Source organism: Eublepharis macularius, chromosome 7 (genome assembly GCF_028583425.1).
Source record: "Eublepharis macularius isolate TG4126 chromosome 7, MPM_Emac_v1.0, whole genome shotgun sequence".
Classification (NCBI taxonomy): domain Eukaryota; kingdom Metazoa; phylum Chordata; class Lepidosauria; order Squamata; family Eublepharidae; genus Eublepharis; species Eublepharis macularius.
This window is the reverse complement of record NC_072796.1, coordinates 36,229,013-36,251,743: the sequence shown is the minus strand read 5'-3', so window position 1 is coordinate 36,251,743 and position 22,731 is coordinate 36,229,013. Positions and strand designations below refer to the sequence as shown.

At 48.3% G+C, this 22,731-nt stretch overlaps 1 protein-coding gene across 1 annotated transcript; it reads left to right on the top strand.

The window, feature by feature from the left end:
- Positions 1–2,839: 2,839 nt before the first annotated feature.
- On the top strand, positions 2,840–5,672 carry FOXQ1 (forkhead box Q1). Its single transcript, XM_054984346.1, has one exon. It carries the CDS (start codon positions 2,850–2,852, stop codon positions 3,978–3,980), a length of 1,131 nt encoding a protein of 376 aa, XP_054840321.1. The 5' UTR covers positions 2,840–2,849; the 3' UTR covers positions 3,981–5,672.
- Positions 5,673–22,731: the final 17,059 nt, after the last annotated feature.

Genomic DNA, 22,731 nt, shown 5'->3' with positions numbered 1-22,731 from the left:
GGGAAGTTGGGGCAGGGGCCACATTTGGGAACTCTAAGCAGGATTCCACCATGTGCATTGCTTACCCAAGGAGGTGTACTTTATTAATTTTGTGTGTAGTTTTATTTACATCAAGACCCAGTTTATAAATGAACTGCTATCAAGGGCAGCTGCTATGATCTATGCGCAGCCTAAAATTCCCATCTTGAGTACATGCTCTGGAGCTCGCTTGGGAATGAAGCCCATGAATTCAGTCAGATGTACTTTTGAGTAAGCATGAGTAAGAGCCAAGCTACAAGTGACGCCTGACACAGGTTGGACACTTGTCAGCTTCCCTCAAGTTTTGATGGGAAATGTAGGCATCCTGGTCTTGCAGCTGTAATGGAGAGCCAAGCTGTAAAACCAGGACGCTTACATTGCCCATCAAAACTTGAGGTAAGCTGACAAGTGTCCAACCTGTGTCAGGTGTCACTTGTAGCTTGGCTCTAAGATGTAGGTGTAGTTGCCAGGAAAGAAGCCATTCTGAAACCAGGGGGATATACCACCAAATTGGAATCCAGCCTTGAACACACTCAGTCTGATCCAGACAACATTAAGTACTCGGAAATCCCGTTGGGTTTGATGGAAAGATTAAACAGATGCTTAAATTGTTCCACTGAAAATGATGGAACTTAAAAGTTGTTTACTTTGACTGGAAGAGGTTCATGATATGGTGTCCACTCAACTGAAGTCAACTAACGGCACCAAAATTAAGCACTTTTCCATTTCAAATCAATCGATCTGAATATGAGATCATTATATGCAGGGTCATCTGCAAAGTATGTAAGATCAGAGTTGGGGGAGGAGGGGGCTCCCACCTTTTTAAAAAAATTGTGAGAACACAAAATAAATGGGAAAAATTTGAAAGTGGTTCATTAATTAAAAATGCCGCTCTTTCACCTTAGCACAAAATAGTAAATCCACTATTTTGTGGCCAAGCAGCACTTGTGGCAGCCTGACAATGACTTGGCTTGGTTTTTAGAAAGAGAAATTAAACTGGTGTGCAAATGGAAAGTTATTCATTCTGGAGCATTCGGACCTCCATGAAACCACCTGACACCTTTGTTCAGCACTTGACCCCCTGGATAGTTTCAGGCGAGTAGCCGTGTTGGTCTGCCGCAGAACAACAAGATCTAAGTCTAGTGGTGCCTTAGAGACTAAGAAGGTTTTCAGGAGATAAGCTTTAGAGAGCTCCCCCCCCCCAAAAAAGTTCTCTTGGTTACAAATTTAAGTAATACTGACCTGCAGCCTTTATCAATAACATGGATAGATTTTATGTTTATGCCAACTTTCCTCCAATGTACATGGTTCCATCCATCACGTTTTCCCTTCACAACAATCCTATCAGGTCAGTTACACTGAAAGTCAGAAAATAGTCAAAGATCACTCTGTGCGCTGAGTGATTTTCCAAAGGTATCCCTGTTGTCCTAAACTGACATACACCCTTCTAAAACCTTTGACTTCCATGGACTTGGAAAGGTGTGGCTCAGCTTTGGATTGCACACTGAATCCTCTACAACGCACTGTTATAACTTGTAGCAAGAGCCCACCCCTTTTGAAATTCTTGGAGTACACAAGTCCAGTTACAAAGGATCTTGCAGAATCAGCGTTACAGTATTTACTCCCATGCAAGACTAGCTCTCCCCCACCCCAGGTATGCCATAAAAAAGGGAGTCATCTTACATTCACCTACAAGTTACAGTTATGTCCAGTGAAAAACAACGTGTTTGGGGTGTGTAACATTTTACATCCAGGGTCACCCTTCTTTCCAGTTAAGTATCCGAACATCATTTTCATGAATGACCGGCCAGAGTTCAAAATGACGCGCTGTGTAGCTCTGAGCACCGTTTGTTCCTAGTCGGTTGCCGCAAGCGCGATCGCCCAGCAGGTTGGACTCTGCCACCTACCAGGCGCTTGGCGCTTTCCACCTGAGCAGAAGAACCTGTTGGGCAAAGGCCAAGGGAGGCCCGTCTGCCGCTGGCTGCGCAGGAGAAACCCCCGGGGAGGCGGGGCCGGGCCGGGCCGCAGGGCAGGGCAGGGCAGGGCGCGCTGCAGGCCCAGCTCGCCGGCCCGCTGCGCTTTGGGCCGCGGAGATGCCCACCTTCGTCTGGCTACCTTGCTGCCCCACCCAGCAGCCTGGCGCGGATGCCTCCGAGGGGAGCTCCGCCTCCTCCCCAGCCGGCGGAGCGGAGTTATAATGGGCTGGCCCGAGAGCACCAGAGGGAGAGATAATGGCACGCCGAGCAACGCCGAGCACCGCTCCAGCGCTGCAGCCGCCGCCGCCGCCGCGAGTCTGAGGGCCAGCGGGCACCTGGCGGGGCTCTCCGGGCAGCCGCCTGGCAGTCAACCCGGCCAGCTTCGCGGGGCTTCCCGGAAAGGGAGCGGAAAGCGCGGCCAAGTTTGGCAGCCACCTGTTACCTTCGCGAGCGCGCCTGGACCCGAGCGCAGGCAGAGGCGCGCAGCTTCGCCTGAAGGGCCGGAGCCGCGCAAAGGGAGCCCGGCTCGGCAGCGGGAAGAAGAGCCCGACGCCCGAGGAGCCTCCGGCGGGAAGGCGCGACGCCGACGACTGCGGCGGGGCCCTTCTGCTCGCTAAAGACATCGGAGGGGCCGAAAGAAGACAGCAGCCCCCGCAGCCCCGAGGCAGAAAACTTCCCCCGGCGCTGGAAGCGCGGCTTTCCCAGGGAAGCAACCGCGGCTCCGCTCCATCCCGGGACTTCTGCGCGGGCCCCAGCGCGTCCTCCGCGGCCATGCCCCGCGCCGCCGCCGCCTAGCAGCCTCCCGAGAGCGCGGCACCCCTGGCGGGGCGCCCCCGAGCTCGGGCCGGCGCCACCATGAAGCTGGAGATCTTCGCGCCGCACTACGAGGACAAGCTGAGCGGCGGCAGCGACCAGGAGGGCAGCGGCGCGGCCTCCCCGCTGGCGGCCGAGAGCGAGCTGGGCTCGGACGGCGACTGCGCCGCCTTCAGCCCGGCCGGCGGGCCCTCCTCCGGGCAGGCCTCGGCGCCCTCGCCGCGGCCGGGCGGCTGCAAGGCGGCGGGCGCGGGCAAGCCCTACACGCGGCGCCCCAAGCCGCCCTACTCGTACATCGCGCTGATCGCCATGGCCATCCGCGACTCGGCCGGCGGGCGCCTGACGCTGGCCGAGATCAACGAGTACCTGATGGGCCGCTTCCCCTTCTTCCGCGGCGCCTACACGGGCTGGCGCAACTCCGTGCGCCACAACCTCTCGCTCAACGACTGCTTCGTCAAGGTGCTGCGCGACCCGGCGCGGCCCTGGGGCAAGGACAACTACTGGATGCTCAACCCCAGCTCCGAGTACACCTTCGCCGACGGCGTCTTTCGCCGGCGCAGGAAGCGCCTCAGCCGGCCGGGCCCCGCCGCCCCCCGGGCGCCCTCGCCCCCCGCGCCGCCCTCGCCCTGCCCTGGCGCCGACCACAAGCCCCCCGCCGCCGCCGCCGCGCCCGCGCCCGGCTCGACGGCGGCCGCCTCCTGCGCGCCCGCCCGGGCCAGCTCCAAGTTCAGCAGCTCCTTCGCCATCGACAGCATCTTGAGCCGGCCTTTCCAGCCCTCCCAGCGGCAGCGGCCCGCCACCCCGGCGGCGGAGAGGGCGGCGCTATGGCCCGCCCCGTCGGGCTACGCGCGCCTTCTCCCCCAGCCCGCCCTCTCCTACTCGCTCGGGCCCCCCTTCCAGCCGGCCGCGGCCTCCCCTCTGTACCCCTTCGGGCTGCCCGATGCCCTCGTGCTGGAAGGAGCCTGCAGAGAGCGGGAGCCGCTGCCCGCCGCTGAGCCCCACCCGCTCTTTCCCCCGAGGACTGCGGCGCTGCCCCTCTCCGCCTCGCCCGCCGAAGCCTTGCAAGGGCTGTCGGTCAGCCTCGCTCAGTTCTACTGCCCCTTGCGGCTGCCCGCCTCATTGCAGCCAGGTGCCTCCTACCGGCCTCATCCAGCGGAGACCCCGCCGGTGTAACGCTCGAGCCAGCCAAGCGCCGCCCTCGACAATGTCGGGACTGGACAGCACAGAAGGGCCCCCTCGCGCTTCTCGGCGTTCAGAGACTCCAAGCGAAAGTATCGAGACTGTGCCTTACTGACGGATTTGCCTTGAGACCAAAAAAGCGTTGGGATTCTGTAACCTGGACCTGCGAACGGACCCCAGCGCTGCGTACTGATTGGCTGAAGGGGCGCCATTCCGTCCCAATGGTTAACTGTTCGAGTGCTATAGAGGCCGGCCGCAAAAGCAGTTTGGCCACTCACAGCAATGCGTGGCGCGCACAAATCGCTGGTTGTCTTTCTTTAAAAAAAAAAAAAAGGTGCAAGGGCTTTTGAGGACCATTTCGTGGCTGGGCGGTGGAAGGATGAAATCCTCACTCCCTCGTCATACGAATGAGGCTGCAATTCTTGAACCACTTATTTTTAAGAGCTCTGTGTGATTTCTTACTCCTCAGATTTAAGTATGATTGCCAACTTTTTTAAAGACTGGGGCTCCTGTGTCTTTTAGCGGCCTTGGTGCTCGGGTCTGACTGATGGCAACGGCACAAAAGCAAAAGCTAATTTTTAAAAAGAGAGATGGCCATTTTTATCTTGAGAATATAGACTTAGCAGTAAACCCAGCTAATTTCAAGGAAGTGGTTTAAGGTTCAGGCTGCACTCCTATGCATAATTACTAGGGATACCCCCGTTTGGTTGCAGTGGGTCTTACTCTCGAGTAATGCATTGACTCAGGTGATTGGACTGCAATCCGCAAATCTGTTCCTCCAGCATCGTCCCACGGTTTGGAGGACGGTTTGGGGCAGAGAACCATGTGAGTGTGGGCTGAGCAAAGCCTTATAAGCCCGTCTTTAGGAGCCAAGCCAACCAGTTTCTTTCACCCCGGTTCCAAACACCTAAATGCAAAAGGAAGCGTGAATGATTTCAGTGGCCCTGACATCTAAGCAGCCTTCAGAGGCGGCAGGTTTCCGGTAACTAGACGCTCTCGTGCTCGAATGATGAGCATCCTGGTAATATCTATCCAGTTTGCAGCGACCTAATCCAGACAGGTGTAATTAAGATGGAGGCGTCGACTGATTTAAACCAGGCTCCAGTAGCGAAGGTCGCGACCTCAGCACCTGACTGAAGGAGCCGGGGCTTCATTCTTGGCCCCGATTCTTGAAGTTCTGGGCCCTTCTAGCGCCACAGGAAAGGGCTATTAAATGCTCGCGTCGACGTGAGCCAGGATCGAGCAGGCTTTGTCATTTTGCATCTCTGTACCCTGCACTAAACTGCCTGAGCCTTTCTTCGGGGGAGGGGCAGGGGGGGTCTTATTAAATTATTTATAGCTTTGTTGAAAGAAGACAGGGTGCTGTTTTTATTGATGTTTTTCATGTTTCTATTTCAATGATAGAGCAAATGTGGTCTTTGTGTGCGTGTGCGTGTGCGCGCGTGTCAGCTGGAACTTGTCGATTTCTCCCCACCCTTAGAGGAGCAGCTCGGGGGCCCTATCCTGAAAACACTTGATCTTTTCCTTCCCTCCAGGGTACTTTCAGGAGAGGGAACCAAGCCCGTCAAAATCACTGCCACGGGAAAGGAAGAATGCTTTCGAAAATGTGCCTGTCGTGATGTGAGAGTGTGTGTTTTATGAAATCCTCGATCATGGTTATTTTCAAATAAAAGTTGCAATAAAAAATGGTGGCGTGTGCTGATTGTCCGAGTATATCCCAAGAGGAGGGGTGCCTTCGAAGGATGTAAATGTTGCCTAGGAGATATGATGGGTCAGGCACTAAGGGGAATTTTGATGGCGACCCTAGATTGTGGGAGGAGGGGGCGCCAATGTGAGGTCGGGAATCGGAGGACGACGTCGCTGGTAGGTTTTAGAAGCCCTCTTGAAAGTGACTACAGGATAAGGTTGCCAATTTGGGGCGCGGGGGGAGTCCTGTCCCTTTAGTGAATGGAAATGTGTAGCTGAAGCTCTGCATGGCACGAAGGTAAATAACACCGCCTGATAATTGCTGCCAATCAAACTGATATTCAAGGGACCGATTAAATGGGCAAGCCTGCTAGAGCTACACATTGGAAACTGCTGATGAGGGACTGGAGTCTATAACCGTCAAAATATTTCTAAAGCCCAGTTCTTTTGCACGTTTACCAAGAACTAGGATGTTTACTGCATCCACTAATTTCCTCCCCAGTAGGCGTGCATGGAATCGCAACCCATCAAGGCATGTTTAGTCGAAAGTAAGTCCCACCATGTTGAACGGGGCCTAGGCAGGTCATTGTGGGTCGCAGCCTTCCCTGTCTGTGCTTCGAGCGCACTTTCAGCCTAGCGCAAGGACCGATGGGCCTCCTGCTTCTAACAGGCCAACATTTCCTTTATTGTCCTCCTTTAGGTCAACCTCACTGCATCTCTCTTCGCTCTTTCTGTGTCTGCTTTTGGCGTGCGGGATACTTTCCCCTCCCCTCACACGCACACCTGGGGATCGTGAACACGCGAGCAGGAGTCGGTGGCTTCTTGTATTTTGTAATGGAGCCCCCGCCCCCCCCCCGAAAAGGCAGAAATTCAAGAAGCGAATGTATCTAAGGGTGGAAAGCAGCACCTGCTGTACGGCTTCTGGCAAAGGGGCACGGGAGCCTCAGCAGGAAAAATCAGGGCGGGGGGGTGGCAAGCTTATTGGGTCTGCGCGTCACGCGCCTTCATCTCTGTTTACTGCCACTGCACAATATTAGACGCACCGACTTGGCAGCCAACTCTGCTGGGCGTCGCGGGATGTGTTTTGATCCCGCTCCCAACTCCCACATATCTCAGCTTTAGGGCTGCGCTCCTCCAACCACTGGCTTGGAATTGTGTAGAAATCCTGGAGCGCCAAAAGACTGCCGGGTCAGGATTCGGCTCGGGAGCAGGCCGGATTCATTTCGTAGCTCAGCCCTCCGCTCGCTGGGGGTGGGCAGCCCCCGCAGCAACCTCTAAATGCCATAATGTTTCGGCCAGCAGAACCATCCGCCTTCTGCGCCGGCCTGGAGAGACTCTCTTGCGCAAGGGCCCGCCTTGAGAAACCGGCTCCTTTCGCGTCGCCTCCCAGATTCTTCCGAAAGGTTGCCGAGGGACAGTTGGCTTCCAGGCTCGAGCAAAAATGCGCGTCTTTCCAGGAATGCAGTTCGAGCGGCAGGGCGGGGCCCCGGGAGGACGCCAGGAATGTTTTCCTGGTGCGGAGTAAACTGAGACACGCTCGGCGCCGAGCGACAGCTCGCCCCAGCCGCTGACTGCTGGGCTGGATTTAAGCCGTCCTTGGGCAGGTCTCAAAGAAGGAGTTACAGCCACGCTTCTTACGCCGGAGTAATCTTGTTAAAGTAAATGATGTTACCCAGGGAGTGGCTTCAGAACCGCAGGTGAACTTGGTTTCTCGGTTGCAATAGTGAGGCGCCTTCCTTGGGAGTCAACCTCTTTGAAGTCAATAGAACTGACTTCCGCTAAACAGGCTTGAAATGACCGGGCTGCTATTTTTTTAAAACGTACACTTCTTTTTATTGACTCCGATGGATTATGGATTTTGTTCTTAGTGTCTGGAGATGAATGACTGGGTTAGACTCAATACATTCAATACATCACGTCTCCTTTTCAATGTGTGGGATTTTATTATTATTATTATTATTATTATTATTATTATTCGAAACACAATCAACAAGCAGAGATCATGTGTTATTATTGATTGGCCTTGCTAAGCTGATACAAATTCCCACCGGAAATCTTTATTATTACGCTTGATGCCTATCAAAGTAGCTTGATGATGATGATGATGATGATGCAGCCTTTTGATTCACGGTTCCCAGGGCCGTTTACTCAGGTGTAGCTTAAGCTTTGCCTCGTTTTTGTACAGCTGAGTTTCTGAAAACCACACAGAGACCGTCTGTACTGAAACGAGGTCAACTTTATTCCAAAGACAAGCAAAGTAACATTTTTGCCCTGTTTAAAGGTTGTCCGGGGCTTATTCTGACAGGATTCCGGGGGCCTTTGCTAGAAAGTAGAACATGTGACTGAGTCGCCCCTGGGAGCCCAAGCACGAGATGCAATAGGTGGTGGTTTGCCCTCCCCTTCCTCCATGTGACGCCCCAGTCTTCCTTGGCGGTCCTCCATCCAGGTGTGCCCTGTGGCTGAGGTTCCTTAGCTTCCGAACCCTGAAGGGCTCGCCTCAGAATGGGCTCTCGGGCTTTGTGTAGATAAGCCCAGAAACCAGGGTCGCGGTTGCCTAGTGGTTAGAGTGCCGAACCATCCGCCTTCTGCCCATCCTGCCCTTGAATCTTATTGGATTGTCACTCTCTCTAAGCCTACCCAATGGAGGAGAGGAGAACGACCGTGCCTTGGGTTTCTATAAAACAAGAAGAAAATCCACACATGCCACATTATAACAACGGACTACCCCTGATAGTTTCCGCCTATTGCGCTGAAGCTACCAAAAGATAAATGTTCCTTGGCTTTTTAACCAAAGGAATAATCCCCAGATTTGGTTCCTGAAACCAACGTTTCCTTAATATTACCATATCGCGTTACATGAGGTCGGATCCTGTCAGCTTTTCCACTAGCAAAGAAGGAAGGATTGGGCCCCTTTGAACCGCCCCCCCCCAAGACTGAACAAAAGTCACATGGCACGGGGCCTTCAGTGAGTAAGGCTGAGAGGGAAAGCTGGGAGGATCCAACTCTATTTTAATGTTCTTTGTCCCGCCCCTTCCATCCTCCAAGGCAATCAGGACGGTTTACCTGGTTCTCTCCCTCATTTTACCTTCCCATACCTCTCCGAGGCAGGTTGACTGACTGGCCCAAGGCCATCCAGGTCTCCCGAGTCCTAGCCCACAATATCACTTTTGCCCCCTGGATCGGGGCGTCAAAGGCACAAAAGAAAAATGAATTGCATACGATTCCTCATCGCGAATAACAGAAACCACCGCCCAGCTGGGCCCAGCGCTTCTGCTGCTGTGCGGAGAAGCCTAAAGTGTGTAAACTGCAGCCAAGCGGGTATTCTTGGAGGCTGGGAAACCCGATCCAGTCCAGCCAGCGCTTTCCCTGGCCCGGGTTATATTAGGCCACTGTTTGCTGGGAGCCCCTCGGCCATGCGAAGGAGAAGTGGCCAAATCTGTATCAGATCTCTTTATCCCATACGCGCAAAGAAGGACGAGTTAAGGGCGGCCCATTCGACAAGCAGCGGCCTTCCCAAGCGCGTCTCGCCTTCCACCCCAGACGGCTGTTGAAACAAGGGAGTCCGAGCAAGCGACAGCCCGGCCACGAATTTCTGGCTTCGCCCCCCCACCCTCGCCAAAGAGCTCGGAGTCTATTCAAAGCGCTGGCTTGAACTTTTTTAAAGTTATGTCATTTATAGTCCGCCTTTCTCACTAAGACTCAAGGCGGATTACACAGTGTGAGATTAGTACAGTCAGTTTCAAGGACATTTCCATAAACAATGCCATAGAGTAAATAAACACAATTTTACAAAAACATAGCATTAAGGCACATAGTGGTGAAGTCCATGGTCCTTAACTCATTAGCGAAGCTTCTGAGAGCCTTTCCCTACAATACAAAAGCCTTTAAAAATAATTAGGTTTTGCTTCGTTTGCGGAAAGCCGGGAGAGTGGGGGCTCTCCTGACCTCCTCAAGCAGGCCGTTCCACAGGGTACGGGCCACCACAGAGAAAGCCCCTGTAGGGGCTGCTGTTGATTTTGCCCATGTGCAGGCTGGCATCTGCAGGAGACCCTGTTCAGACGAGAATTTAGGTCCCTTTGGCTGGCAAAACAGCCTCTCAATTCGGAGGTGAGACCGGGGACTCTCTTCCCAGACCGGGACACCCTCGTCCAGGCAGGCGTGCTGTGCATTTGGCAGCTGGGTGGCAGATAGAAATTCAACCTGCAATGCTTTTCCTCTCTTCGAGACGAAGGGAGCCTTGACTCTCGAAAGCTGATCCCTGGGAATCTAGTTGGCCTCGAAGGTGCTACTGGACCCGAACCTTGCTCTCCTACTACAGACCGACACGGCTACCCACCTGCAACTGGCTTCGCTGATGAAGCTCTGCTCTGCCAATATTAAAAGCACAGCTACACTGCTAGAAAGAAGGTGGCAACCCCCCTCCCCCTTATGTTCTTTGTTCAACATAAGCACCTACATCTTTCCGCCGAGTCGATAATACGTTCGAATGTATTTAAATATAAATAGGGCTTAATTTGGGTTTTCTTTTAAAGTGTGCCACACTGTTTGCGGGCAAATAATTCGAAGAGTTTGGTTTGGGACAGTCGTTATCCGCATCTCCCACCCCCCTGCAAAAATGCCCCCCTTTTAAGAATCTGTAACTCCCCATCCGGTGTAATCAATACCCTACTTGGGAATTCGGAACCAGCACCACCTTTTATGGAGCAATCGGGAACGCGCTTGGTCCTATTGAGTCACAGGCCCTCTGGACATCGTGGGGTCCTACTTTCGAGTAAATATTCTCAGGCTCGCGAGGCGTATGAACCAGAGCCGTTCAGTTTGAGCTGATTCGCTCTCCCAAGCCCTCGTATATGGTTAAGAAGTAGACGCCGTGGAAGCGAACAAAACGCAGTGCCAGGCGTGTAAACAGATCTCAGTCTAAACAGTACAGCTTACTTGGGAATGTTTGCAACACCAAAAATTAAGCAGAGCGATTATCTCTCTCTCCCCTTCCCCTCCTTTTAAATTGCTGTCTTGGTTCATTTGACACCCCCAGTGGATCAAAACATGCAGCCCGGTCCGGATCCAAGTCCCAGTGACTTCACTGGGACTGACTCCGGAAGAAGCCAGCGCAGGACTGCAATCTACCAGAGCAAAGTTTCTCCAGCTGGGGCTGGGGCGACGCGTGAGAGAAAGAGACCTCTTTTCTTGCCAGCCGTAAATCAAACCTGTCCGCTGGCAGAGACGGATGGGGCGCCCAGCACCTGCCCAAACACACACCCGGCAGTGGGTACGCGGAGCCTGGTGCTCGGCGGGCGTCTGTGTGCGGCGAGCCCTGCCCAGAAAGGAGGGGGGCGTCTGGGCCTCTTGTCTGGCGGACGAGTTCATCAATCAGGGCGAGAGGAGAGCGACGGGTGTCTCCCTCCCGGCCAGGGCTGGCCCAAAGAGCCTGCTTCTTCTGGCCCCGAAGGGACAAGGCCTAAGACTATGGCCGCCCAGTCCGGAGGTCTGTGGGCAGCCTTGGGGTGGTGGGGCAGCAGAATCAGGTGGCACACAGCTGGCTGGCTTGGTCTGCGAGATCTCATCTCTTGGCATCTCTTTTAGCTGGAGATCCCGGTGACTGAGGCGTCCCAGACACTGAGCCTGCTCCTCCACCGGGCTCTGCCTTGTTCCCCCAAAGAGAGTGAATATAGCAAAGGCAGGTGGGTAACCCGATTGGTCTGCAGTAGAAGTGAAGGGAATACTGTTGGTCTGCAGTAGAAAGGAATCTAAGTGGTCTCTGAGGGCCAAGCTACAAGTGACAAATGACACTTGAACGGCAAGTGTATTTCTCCCTGTTCACTTGCCCTCCACCCAATCCACTTGCCATTCAAGTGTCATTCGTCACTTGTAGCTTGGCCCAGAGATGCTACTGGACCCGAATCTTGCTCTTCTGTTAACTTACCGAGCTGCCTTTTACAGAGTCAGACCATTGGCCACTGCAACACAAGGACCTCCCCCTACCCCACCCAGCCATCTAGTGTCATTAACTGGAACTGTCAGGGAATGACCCCAGGACCTTTTGCACCCATAAACATGTTCTCTGCCTCTAAGCATTGGTCAATGCTCCTGGCCATTAGCTGCTCTCAGGCAGAAGTCTCTTCCTTGTCTCCTCAATGAACTAGCGTTGGCAGCCCTCGAGTAGCATCTGCGCCCAGGGGCACCCTAAGCAAGGCACATGGAGCTAAGCTACAAGTGACACCTGACACATGTTGGCCACTTGTCAGCTTCCCTCAAGTTTTGGTGGGAAATGTAGGCACATCCTGGTCTTGCAGCTGTAATGGAGAGCCAAGCTGTAAAACCAGGATGCCTACACTTCCCATCAAAACTTGAGAGAAGCTGACAAGGGTCCAACCTGTGCCAGGCATAGCTTGGCTCTCAGAGTTCCATGTGCCTTTTAACAATAGTCACATTCGCAGGGAGCAGTCTTTCCTCCCTCTCTCATCTCCATGGGAGGAAACGCCTCTCCTGTAACATTTCTTGACTGACTGCTATGAAAAGCATAGGGGGCAGAGCCAGTAAAAAGGTGGTAACTTCCCCCTCCCCTCCTGTGCTTTTTGTGTTGCTGGTTGTCTGTTTCAACAGCGGTATGACAGGTAGAAATTCAACAGGTCTTGCATGTTCAATGTATGCCTGCCTTTCAACCTTATAAACATAAATCTGGACCCCTGAGTGGTGGTGCAGAGAGAAACAGCTTGGCAGGGCGTTTTATAAGAGAAATCAGCCAGCAGGGACAGGGTTAAGTGAGATGTTCCCCCTGCTTTCATATCTTTGCTATAATTTCTCCCTTCCTGGAGCTGCTTTTCTTTTTGATGGCAATGGAGCATGGTTATATGCAATTGCCCCTAAGGCATTTGAGCCCTACCACAGGAAAAAATGGCAATCCTGATTTGAGATATAATATTCCTACCTTCAAGCAAGTCCCAGCTCTTCTGTTACATAACTCCTGGCCAGTCAACCAATGTTTAAATTATACTCTGTTTACAGCATGTGCATAGGCAAATCTTGCAACTAGATGAATGTAAATAGAATGGCATCTTATAAAGACTTCCTCCATCAAGGCTCACAAGAGCCCCAGAGGTGTCTAAGCATCTATGGAGAACAGAGCAAAAGTAGAAATGGGGAGAGGGAACAGTACAAGTTGCAAATATGCCCTTGCTTACCACTGCAATAAACTGTTTCGTTCACTAGCAGTCAATCCCAAACACAGTTACTCCAGGTTAACCCCACTAATATCAGTGGATGTAGATTGGAGTAACACTGCGTGGGATTGCACCATAAGTGTGTAAGAAAGATACAATATAATTAGGGATGGTGTGAACTTTGCATCAGATGTGTTTGACATCTGCACATAGCACGTAAGTTGCTGTTGACAAGGACTACTGACAAACACAAAATGTTTGGATTTTTAAAAAACAATTTAGCATTTATTTATGATTGATTTATATGATTTGTGATGGATTCAACTGTCTCTAAACAATTACCTGCTGAGTGGATATTTTCAGGAAGGTTACAGTCTTTGTCTGCAGAAGAGCAGCAGGATTTGAGTCCAGTGGCACCTTAGAGACCAATAAGATTTTCAAAGTATAAGCTTTTGAGAGTCAAAGCTCCCTTCTTCAGGTACAAGGAGGATTAGAGATCCCGGAACCTTTATATTCCAGACAAGAGGTGGGTGGGCTGAGACAAAGAAGGGAGTCAGGAAGTATAGGTCTAATGTTACAATGCAGCTTAATTAGAGCAGAAATTAGCATCTGTAGTGAAACAGGAATCCTGTGTCTGTTTTCATCCCTGGGGCATTCCATTGTTCGGAACTTGTGAATGAATTCAAGTTCAGTAGCGTCATGCTGTAATCAGTTCCTGAGGCATCTTTGTTTGAGAACAGGCACTTTTAGGTCCTCAATGGAATGTCATGGAAGATTAAAATGTTCTCCTGCAGGTTTTTGAGTGTTATGATTTTTATTGTCAGATTAATATCTGTTTATTCTTTTGCATAGAGTCTAATCTGTCTGTTCAATGTAGAGAATGGAAGTGTATTTCTGACACTTGATAGCATATATAATTGGAAGATGAACAAGTATTATTATTATTATTATTATTATTATTATTATTATTATTAATGTCATTTATAGCCCACTTTTCTCAATGAGACTCAAGGCAGATTACATAGTATGAAATTAGTACAATCAGTATCAAGAATATTTCAATACAGTATCAAGGACATTTCCATAAACAATAGATACAAGTTTAAAAGACATAGTATTAGCAAGAATCCAATACAGAGTAGAAAAAATACTGAAGAAGAACATAATCAATTCTAGGACTAACATTAGACAACATGGAGTACAGGTGGTACATAGGAGTATATATTTAAAGCAGCAGGTAGTATGTAAGGCAATATAGTGATGAAGTCTATGGTCCCTAACACATTAACGAAGCATCTGAGACCCCATCCCTACAATACAGCCCTCCCATTTGAGTAAAAAGACTTTTTGAATAGTTGGTTTTTGCATCGTTTATGAAAAGCCAGGAGAGTGGGGCCTCTTCTGACTTCCTCAGGCCGGTCATTCCACAGGAAAGGGGCCATCACAGAGAAAGCTCATGTACGGGCTGCAGCTGACTTCACCTGTGTGCAGCCTGGCACCTGCAGGAGACCCTGTTCAGATGAGCAAAGCAGCCATGGAGGAACATAGGGAGGGAGGCGGTCCCGTAGGTATGCCAGACCAAAGCCATGAAGAACTTTGTATGTAATAACTAATACTTTGAACTGAGCACAGTAACTGATGGGTAGCCAATGGAGCGACTGTAGGATGGGAATGATGTTCATGCTCCTGCTCGCTCCTGATAACAGTCAAGCTGCAGTATATTGCACTAATTGGAGCCTCCTAGTTATCTTAGATGGGAGACCTGTGTATAGAGCATTACAATAGTCAAGCCTTGATGTTACCATAGCATAGATCCAAGTGGCCAGGTTGGCCGTGTCAAGATAAGAAGCCAACTTCCAGGCTAGAGTGAGGTTGTAGAAAGCATTTGTTGCCATTGCCTTAACTTGTTTTTCTAGTTATAACACTGGATCCAGTATAACCCCTAGGCTCTTAACTGAGTCTGCAAGGGTCAGACGAACTCCATTGAAAATGGGGAGTATGATGTCCTTCAAGATCTCTGGCTTCCGAACAAGCATCACTTCAGTCTTTTCTGGGTTCAATTTCAATTTGTTGTTTTTCAATCATTTCACCACGGCTGTCAGGCAGTGATCTAAGATCTAAGTAAATGAACCTGAGATGGTATAATGGGTGTTGTTAGGTTCAGTGACTGTTGTTGGAGTGAATGTGGGGACAGAGTTTGCATTTGGTTTATTTCAGGTCTTGGTTCCAGAGCCCATGTCCACGTTAGGGAAGTTGTTTAAGATTAAGGGGCTGTCTGTGGGCAAGAAAAAGTTTGCCTCTCAAAAGGTTTCCTTGTCCAGCATAGCTTGCAAGTCAATAATGATGCATTCAACTGGTTTGAGCTGAAAGCTGTATGTGACCACCAGTGGCATTCTATTGTTGTTTTGTTTGGGCCTATCATATAGCAGGTTATCCCTTGTTATCATTCCGGCTTTGTTGATCTGCTTCCTTACTACATCAGGTGGGCACTGTAATTCCAAAAATGTCTGTTGTGGTTCCTGCAGGTGAGAATCTCTTTCAGAGGGATTGGAACAGTTGCGGTTATAATGTAAAGCTTGGCTATAGATGATAGATGGTTTGGGTTTTTCAGATGGTGACTAGAAGCAATGCATGTAGATATGTTTGCTCATTGCTGGTTTCCAGTACAAGGTGGTTCTTAACCTTCTGTCATGTATTTGTACAGGGATGTCTAGAAAATGTACTTCTTGTATGGATTGATTCATGGTCAGGTTGATGGTGGGGTGGAAATTCCTGAAGTCCTGATGGAATTCCTCCAGTGCATCTTTCCCATGTGTCCACATGATAAAAATGTCATCTATAAATCTCAGCTACAGGAACGGTGTTAGTGAGTGGGAGCTGAGAAAGTTCCAAGTCAGCCGTGAAAATAGTGGCATATCATAACGCCATGCAAGTGCCCATGGCTGTGCCATTAATCTGAAGGAATAAATTTTCATCAAATCTGAAGTCCTTGTGAGTGAGGACAAACTATTCTCCTATTGCATAGAGTAAAAATAGCCATAATTTCTAAACCATAGTGTGCTTTCAATATTTCTATTTGTCTCATTTATTCTCCTCCTTTCTCTCCAATGGGAACCCAAAGCTGCTTAGATTATTCTCTTTGCCTCTATTTATCTGCAAATCAGCACTCTACTGGTTCAAATCCCACTCCTGCCATGAGCTCAGTAGGTGGCCTTGGGTAAGCCACTCCTCTCAGCCCCAGCTCCCCAGCTGTATCGTGAGGATAATAATAACACTAACCTGTTTACCGCTCTGGGTGAGGCACTAATCTGTCTAGAAGAGCGGTATATAAGTGTTGTTGTTGTTGTTGTTGTTGTTGTTGTTGTTGTTGTTGTTGTTGTTGTTGTTGTTGTTGTTGTTGTTGTAACAACCCTGTACGGTAGATTAGGTGTAACTTGCCCAAGGTCACCCAGGAAGTCTGTTTTTTCCCAGATCAAAACAATACCAAGTTTTAAAACATACGCCCTCTCCATTTTTCTTTTGTTTTGATCTGCTGAGATGTGATCTCTCCTGATATGAGGAGTTCTTTTTTCAATCAAAATCCTATGGATCTTTGCCAAGATGTACATAGAATTTTTCCCCATTAAAATCAATGGAGGGAAATTATCACGGAGGGAGGAAAGCCTGTTCACGTAAAAACAAGTTTACATCATTTGTTAATTTTGCATAGTCAAATGCTAAACATATGTATTTGTATTTATTGTGTTGTCATCCCACCCCCTGCTTCAAGAAAATCTATTCCATACTTCAAAGTGACGTTTCTGTTTTGACGTTCTTGGCCATGCCTGAGTATCTGTGCACCGTCAATGTGAGGCCCCCGCTTTCTTCTAAATCCTAACCACCCAGGAGGTAATGAGGCTGGGTGGTGAAATATATATTCAAACCTGGGTCTGTTCTCTTGCAGAACAGTGAGGCTACTGAATGTCACAGGCCCACCTTTCAACTAAAAAAAAAATGGCAGTTTCAGTTTTCCTTCTCCCTTGCGCAAATTGAACCCTTGCCTCTTTATTTACACAACATTTTCTTCCCATTCAATTGACACCATTTCTACATCACTTCTGCATTGTTTTGGGGTTTAAGAGATATATGATGTACAAATAGCATTAAAAAGATGTAAAATTCCATCAGATTGCATTTAAAAACCCAGATGAATCAGTAACGTCAGCACTGAAAATAAGCAAAATGGAAAGGCAACATACAAAGCCAGAAAGAAACAAGAAAAAGCACATTTGTACATCCAAATAGTTTCAAGAAAACAGAACACTGAAGGCTTACGATATCCATAATAATTCTGAAACTGTGTTTTAGAGCACACTGTTGTACCACGAGAAAAATGTAGTGCACTGCCAGAAAGTAATTAATTAACTGTATAATCCCATTGAAATCAATGGTGTTTGAAGGGACTAACTGTTTATGACTGCTCTGTAAGCCTTCAAGTGAACCCATATGGAGGGTCCTACTGTATCTCTGTCTGATTCCTTTCAACTAGAGTCTCCAGACGACAAGTAATTCTAGTGTCTGTGTTTCCAATATGATTGATTGGAGCATTCAACCACTCTCCATTAAGATGAAGTGGGAATTACCTGGCCTGAGAAGAGGCTGTCCCTTGTCACTGTGCATGACTTGTTTTCTTCCACTCCAGAAGCTTACTCGGAAAGTAACTCATGGAGCACTGGCCAGTGAATTTCCCCAAAAGTGGGGGCTTATTGTTTTGGGGGAGGGGAGTGAACAGTGAAATGTTTCAAATTGTAATTGGAGGGGAGGAGTGGGCTTCTTGTATCAGAAGTTTAGGAAACATTTCTATGCAGGTAAACAAAGCAAGAGTCTGGTGGCACTTTAAAGACTAACAATTTATACCAGCAAAACCATCTATGAATCAAAACTCTCTTCTTCAGATGGTACACCTGTTGAGATAAACTTGGATTCACAAAACCTTATGCTGGAATGTGTGTTTGTTTGTGTCATTTATAGTCCGCCTTTCTCACTGAGACTCAAGGCGGATTACAAAGTATGAGATTAGTACAATCAGTATCAAGTACATTTCAATACAGAATCAAGGACATTTCCATAAACAATGCCATAGGATAAATAGATACAAGTTTAAAAGGCATAGTATTAGCAAGAATCCAATACAGAGTAGAAAAATTACTGATGCAGAACATAATCAATTCTAAGACTAACATTAGACAACATGGAGCACTGGTGGTACATAGTACATATTTAAAGCAGCAGGTAATATGTAAGGCAATATAGTGATGAAGTCTATGGTCCCTAACACATTAGCGAAGCATTTGAGACCCCATCCCTACAATACATCCCTTCCATTTGAGTAAAAAGCCTTTTTGAATAGTTCCATTTTGCATCATTTACAAAAAGCCAGGAGAGTGGGGGCTCTTCTGACTTCCTCAGGCCGGTCATTCCACAGGAAAGGGGCCACCACAGAGAAAGCCTGTGTAGGGGCTACTGATGACTTCACCTGTTTGTTGCCTGGCACCTGCAGGAGACCCTGTTCAGATGAGCAAAGCAGCCATGGAGGAACATAGGGAGGGAGGTGGTCCCATAGGTATGCCAGACCAAAGCCGTGAAGAACTTTGTATGTAATAACTAATACCCTGAACTGAGCACAGTAACTGATGGCAGCTAATGGAGCGACTGTAGGATGGAAGTGATGTTCAAGCTTCTGCTTGCTCCTGATAACAGTCAAGCTGCACATTTTGCCCTAATTGGAGCCTCCTAGTTAACTTAGATGGGAGACCTGTGTATATAGCATTACAATAATCAAGCCTTGATGTTACCATAGCATGGATCCAAGTGGCCAGGACAGCTGAGTCAAGATAAGAAGCCATCTTCCAGGCTAGAGTGAGGTTGTGGTAAGTATTTTTTGCCGCTGCCTTAACTTGTTTTTCTAGTAATAACACTGGATCCAGTATAAACCCTAGGCTCTTAACTGAGTCTGCAAGGGTCAGACAAACTCCATCAGAAGTGGGGAGTACAATGTTCTTCAAGATCTCTGCTTTCTTAACAAGCATCACTTCAGTGTTGTCTGGGTTCAATTTCAATTTGTTTGTTTTTTTTCAATTATTTCACCACGGCTATCAGGCAGCAATCTAAGATTTCTACTGCATCCTGTGGGGACCTGGATAGCAAGATACAGAGTTGGGTGTCATCTGCATATTGATGACATCCAACTCCATAGCTGTGAAAGAGTTCTCCTAAAGGTTTTATGTAGAGGTTGAATAACATGAGAGATAAGATTGCAACCTGCGGAACCCTGCAAGATAGTTCCCATTCTGGAGATAGTTGATCTCCAATGACCACCACCCTTTGAGTCCGCTTCAAGAGAAATCATTTAAACCAGTCAAGGGCACATTCTTTGATGCCCACTTCTTCTAAATGCCTCAACAGGATGGCATGGTCTACTGTATCAATGGATGCAGATAGAGCCAATAGAAGCAATAAGGCATGGCCTTTGTCTATATTCAGATGCTACTAGTGTCCCATGCCCTGGTCTGAAACCTGACTGGAAAGGGTCCAGAGCTAGAGTCATCCAAGAAGGAGGGTGGGGGTGGGAGCAGCCCTATTGTCAACAGTTGGTCAGCTACTGCTCTCTCAATCACTTTGCCCAGAAAGGGCAAATTAGAGACTGGGCGATAATTGGCCACATCATTTTTGTCTAGGGATGGTTTTTTAAGTAGTGGATGGATAACCGCCTGTTTGAGCTGCCGGGGAAAGCTGCCCTGAGTTAGTGATTGGTTCACAGTAGACCTCAGTGGTTCGCTTATGTGGTCCTTACTTGATATTAACAGCCAGGATGGGCAAGGATCGAGTGCACAAGTAGTGGTTTTCATAGACCTCAAGATCCTGTTAAGATTTGTCATTGTGATTGGTTCAAAGCAATCCAAATGTAAGCTGGATGGGGCATTTATCATTTCTTCTATCTAGCTTGCATTGCAGCTAGCATCTAGATCAGAGCTTATTCATGCTATTTTATCAGCAAAAAACTTAGCAAAGGCCTCACAACTGTCTGTTCTTGGGACTGTAAAGGTTTAGATTTAGGGCTTAGGAGACATCTGGATATCTTAAACAATTGGGATAGTCATGAACTAACCGACACAATAGTTGCTGAAAAATAACGTTTCTTTGCCACTTTCATTTCTGCTTCATGGGTCCTCCAGTAGGTTCTGTAGCACGTTCTATCTGCTTCCACATGAGTTTTTTGCCAGTGCCTTTCTAGGCATCTTCCAACCCTCTTTAAGTCAGCCAGCTCTGTGGTAAACCATGGGGCCAGCGTCCATCCCAAGGGCCGGAGCGGTCTATAAGGAGCAATGGTGTCAATAGCTTCAAGGAGCATTGCATTCCACAATCCTACAGCAGGTACCATGTCTGGGATTCTAAAATCCCCCAAGGCATTTTGGAATCTAGATGGATCCATGAGCCTTTGCGGGTGAATCATTTTAACTGGACCCCCAATTTTATGGGGAGTTGGGGCTATATTAACTTTTGCCTTCAGCAGGTGATGGTCTGACCATGGTTCAGGTCGAACCTCCAATGCTGAAACAAGGTTTCCTCTTAAAGGCGCAGTGCAAAATAGTAAGTCTAAGATGTGGCCTCTTTCATGAGTAGGGCCTATCACAATTTGCGAGAGGCCCAGGGTTGCCAAGGAAGCTATAAATTCCTGAGCTGGGCCTGATTTTGAACACTCAGCATGGATGTTGAAGTCTCCCAGAACAATAAGTTCTGGGAGCCAGTTTGGTGTAGTGGTTAAGAGCACAGGACTCTAATCTGGAGAATCGGGTTTGATTCCCCACTCCTCCACTTGAAGCCAGCTGAGTGACCTTTGGTCAATCACAGCTTCTAGGAGCTCTCTCAGCCCCACCCACCTCACAGGGTGATTATTGTTGTGGGGATAATAATGGCATACTTTGTAAACCACTCTGAGTGGGTGTTAAGTCATCTTGAAGGGCGGTATATAAATCAAATATTATTATTATTATTAAGTCTAGGTGTCTCCAACACCACATCTGCTAGCAACTCTGCCAACTCAGAAAGGGTGCTTATGGGGGAGCTAGGAGGTCTATACATAAGAAGGGTATCCAATCTATGTTTAATTCCCAGAGACAGGTACAAGCAGTCAATACCAGCTATAGCTTATACTGGAAATCTATGGAAGTTGAAGGACTCATGGAGAATAATAGCAACCCCTCCTCCTCGACTACTATAGAGAGGTTGGTGTAGGACCATGTAGCCAGGGGGAGTTAATTGGGACAGACACACCTTGTCATTTTCCTGCAGCCATGTCTCTGTTAGGCAAGCCATGTCGATTTTCTCTTCCTGCAATATCCCAGCAATACATACAACCTAGTTCTTAACAGATCTTGTATTGCATAGGATTAGTGTAGTGGGAGGCGGGGGAGTGGCCCCATTGTCATCAGGTGGAATACTAGAGAGGTTGGATAAGCAGCAAGCATTACTGCTCGATGCTGGGCGCCTTTCATAAGCCATGCTCCCATATCTACCAGCTCCCAACTACACTTGAATAGTAAATTTGCCCAGTGCCCCAGTGAAATAGCCCTCCTCCTAGCATGCAGTACCTGTGTGAAGAGATAAGAAAGTGGGGTGGAGCTGGGGCCTGTAGCCAAATGGCTTTCAACATGCCGTTGAGTCACAGGTCAACTCATGGTGACCCCCATCCACAGGGTATTCCAGGCAAGAGATAAGCAGAGGTGGTTTGCCATCAGGCCTCAAATTTTCAGCAACCATGTTTTTTTCTCACCATGTCATGTGGCTCACGGTTACATCCTTGAGAAAGATAACTGAATAAATGGCTATGTGCCCAGAACTAAATCTTAGAATGAATGGAACAAACAATGCACAAGTCTGAAACGATTATTTCTATGGGAAATTCATTCTAAGCTCAGAGGTACTTACCTCATGCCTTTAGAAAAGATTTAGATATAGTCATGTGAGTTTCATACATAAGGTAGCCATGCTCAAAACACCCCTCAGTCCCTCCGATTTCTGAAACTGCCTTGATGAGAATCTTTAAAACTATATTCCATCTTTTAAATTTAAGATGGAATAAGAAATGACATATACGATTTTCAATTTCTAATTTAATTGACATATGCACCCAGAATGAATAAATTTTGGTTCTGGAGAGCCAGCATAATGTAGCGGTTAGAGTGTTGGAGTAGAATCTAGGAGAACCAGGTTGGAATCCCTGTTCAGCCACGGAAGCTCACTGTGTGGTCTTGGGCCAGTCACATATTCTTAGCCTAATCTACCTCGCAGGGTTCTTGTGAGGATAAATGGAGGATAGGAGAATTATGTAAGCCATTTTGAGTCCCTATTAGGGAGAAAGGTGGAGTATAAATGAAGTAAATAAATAAAAATAAAATTCCTCTCCAGTTACGGCTAGTCTGTAAGAGACTGGCTATTGGAGAGAAGGGTCATCCCAATGCAGTCTTAATGCACTGCTCTAGAACAGACAAAAAGACTTGCAATTTACACGTGTGTTTTTAAAAGAATGCTTCCCTTAACTGGGAGGAAGACTCCACAATGTATTTAATACATTTGAGGAATATAAGTGCAAACCTTTTGTTTACAGTAGCAACAGTTTAGTAGAGGAGATCCATACACACAGCAACTGGAGTATGACCCACTGTGGTGGATGAGAGTCCCAGGCTATTAATTGCGAAAAAAATGCACCCTAAATATTTTGTATGTTCCACTTTGCTACGGAGCTTGCTATGCGGCACGGCTAAAGGGGAGCGGAGAAAAATCTGATCATGGATTAACAAAATGCAAAAACGTTCCCTTAGTAAAGAAGTATGTAAGGCACGTATTTAAATCTATCAGCA

What these genes read in the sequence shown, in the direction of transcription:
- FOXQ1 (XM_054984346.1), top strand. Translation starts at nt 2,850, where the DNA reads ATGAAGCTGGAGATCTTCGCGCCGCACTACGAGGACAAGCTGAGCGGC.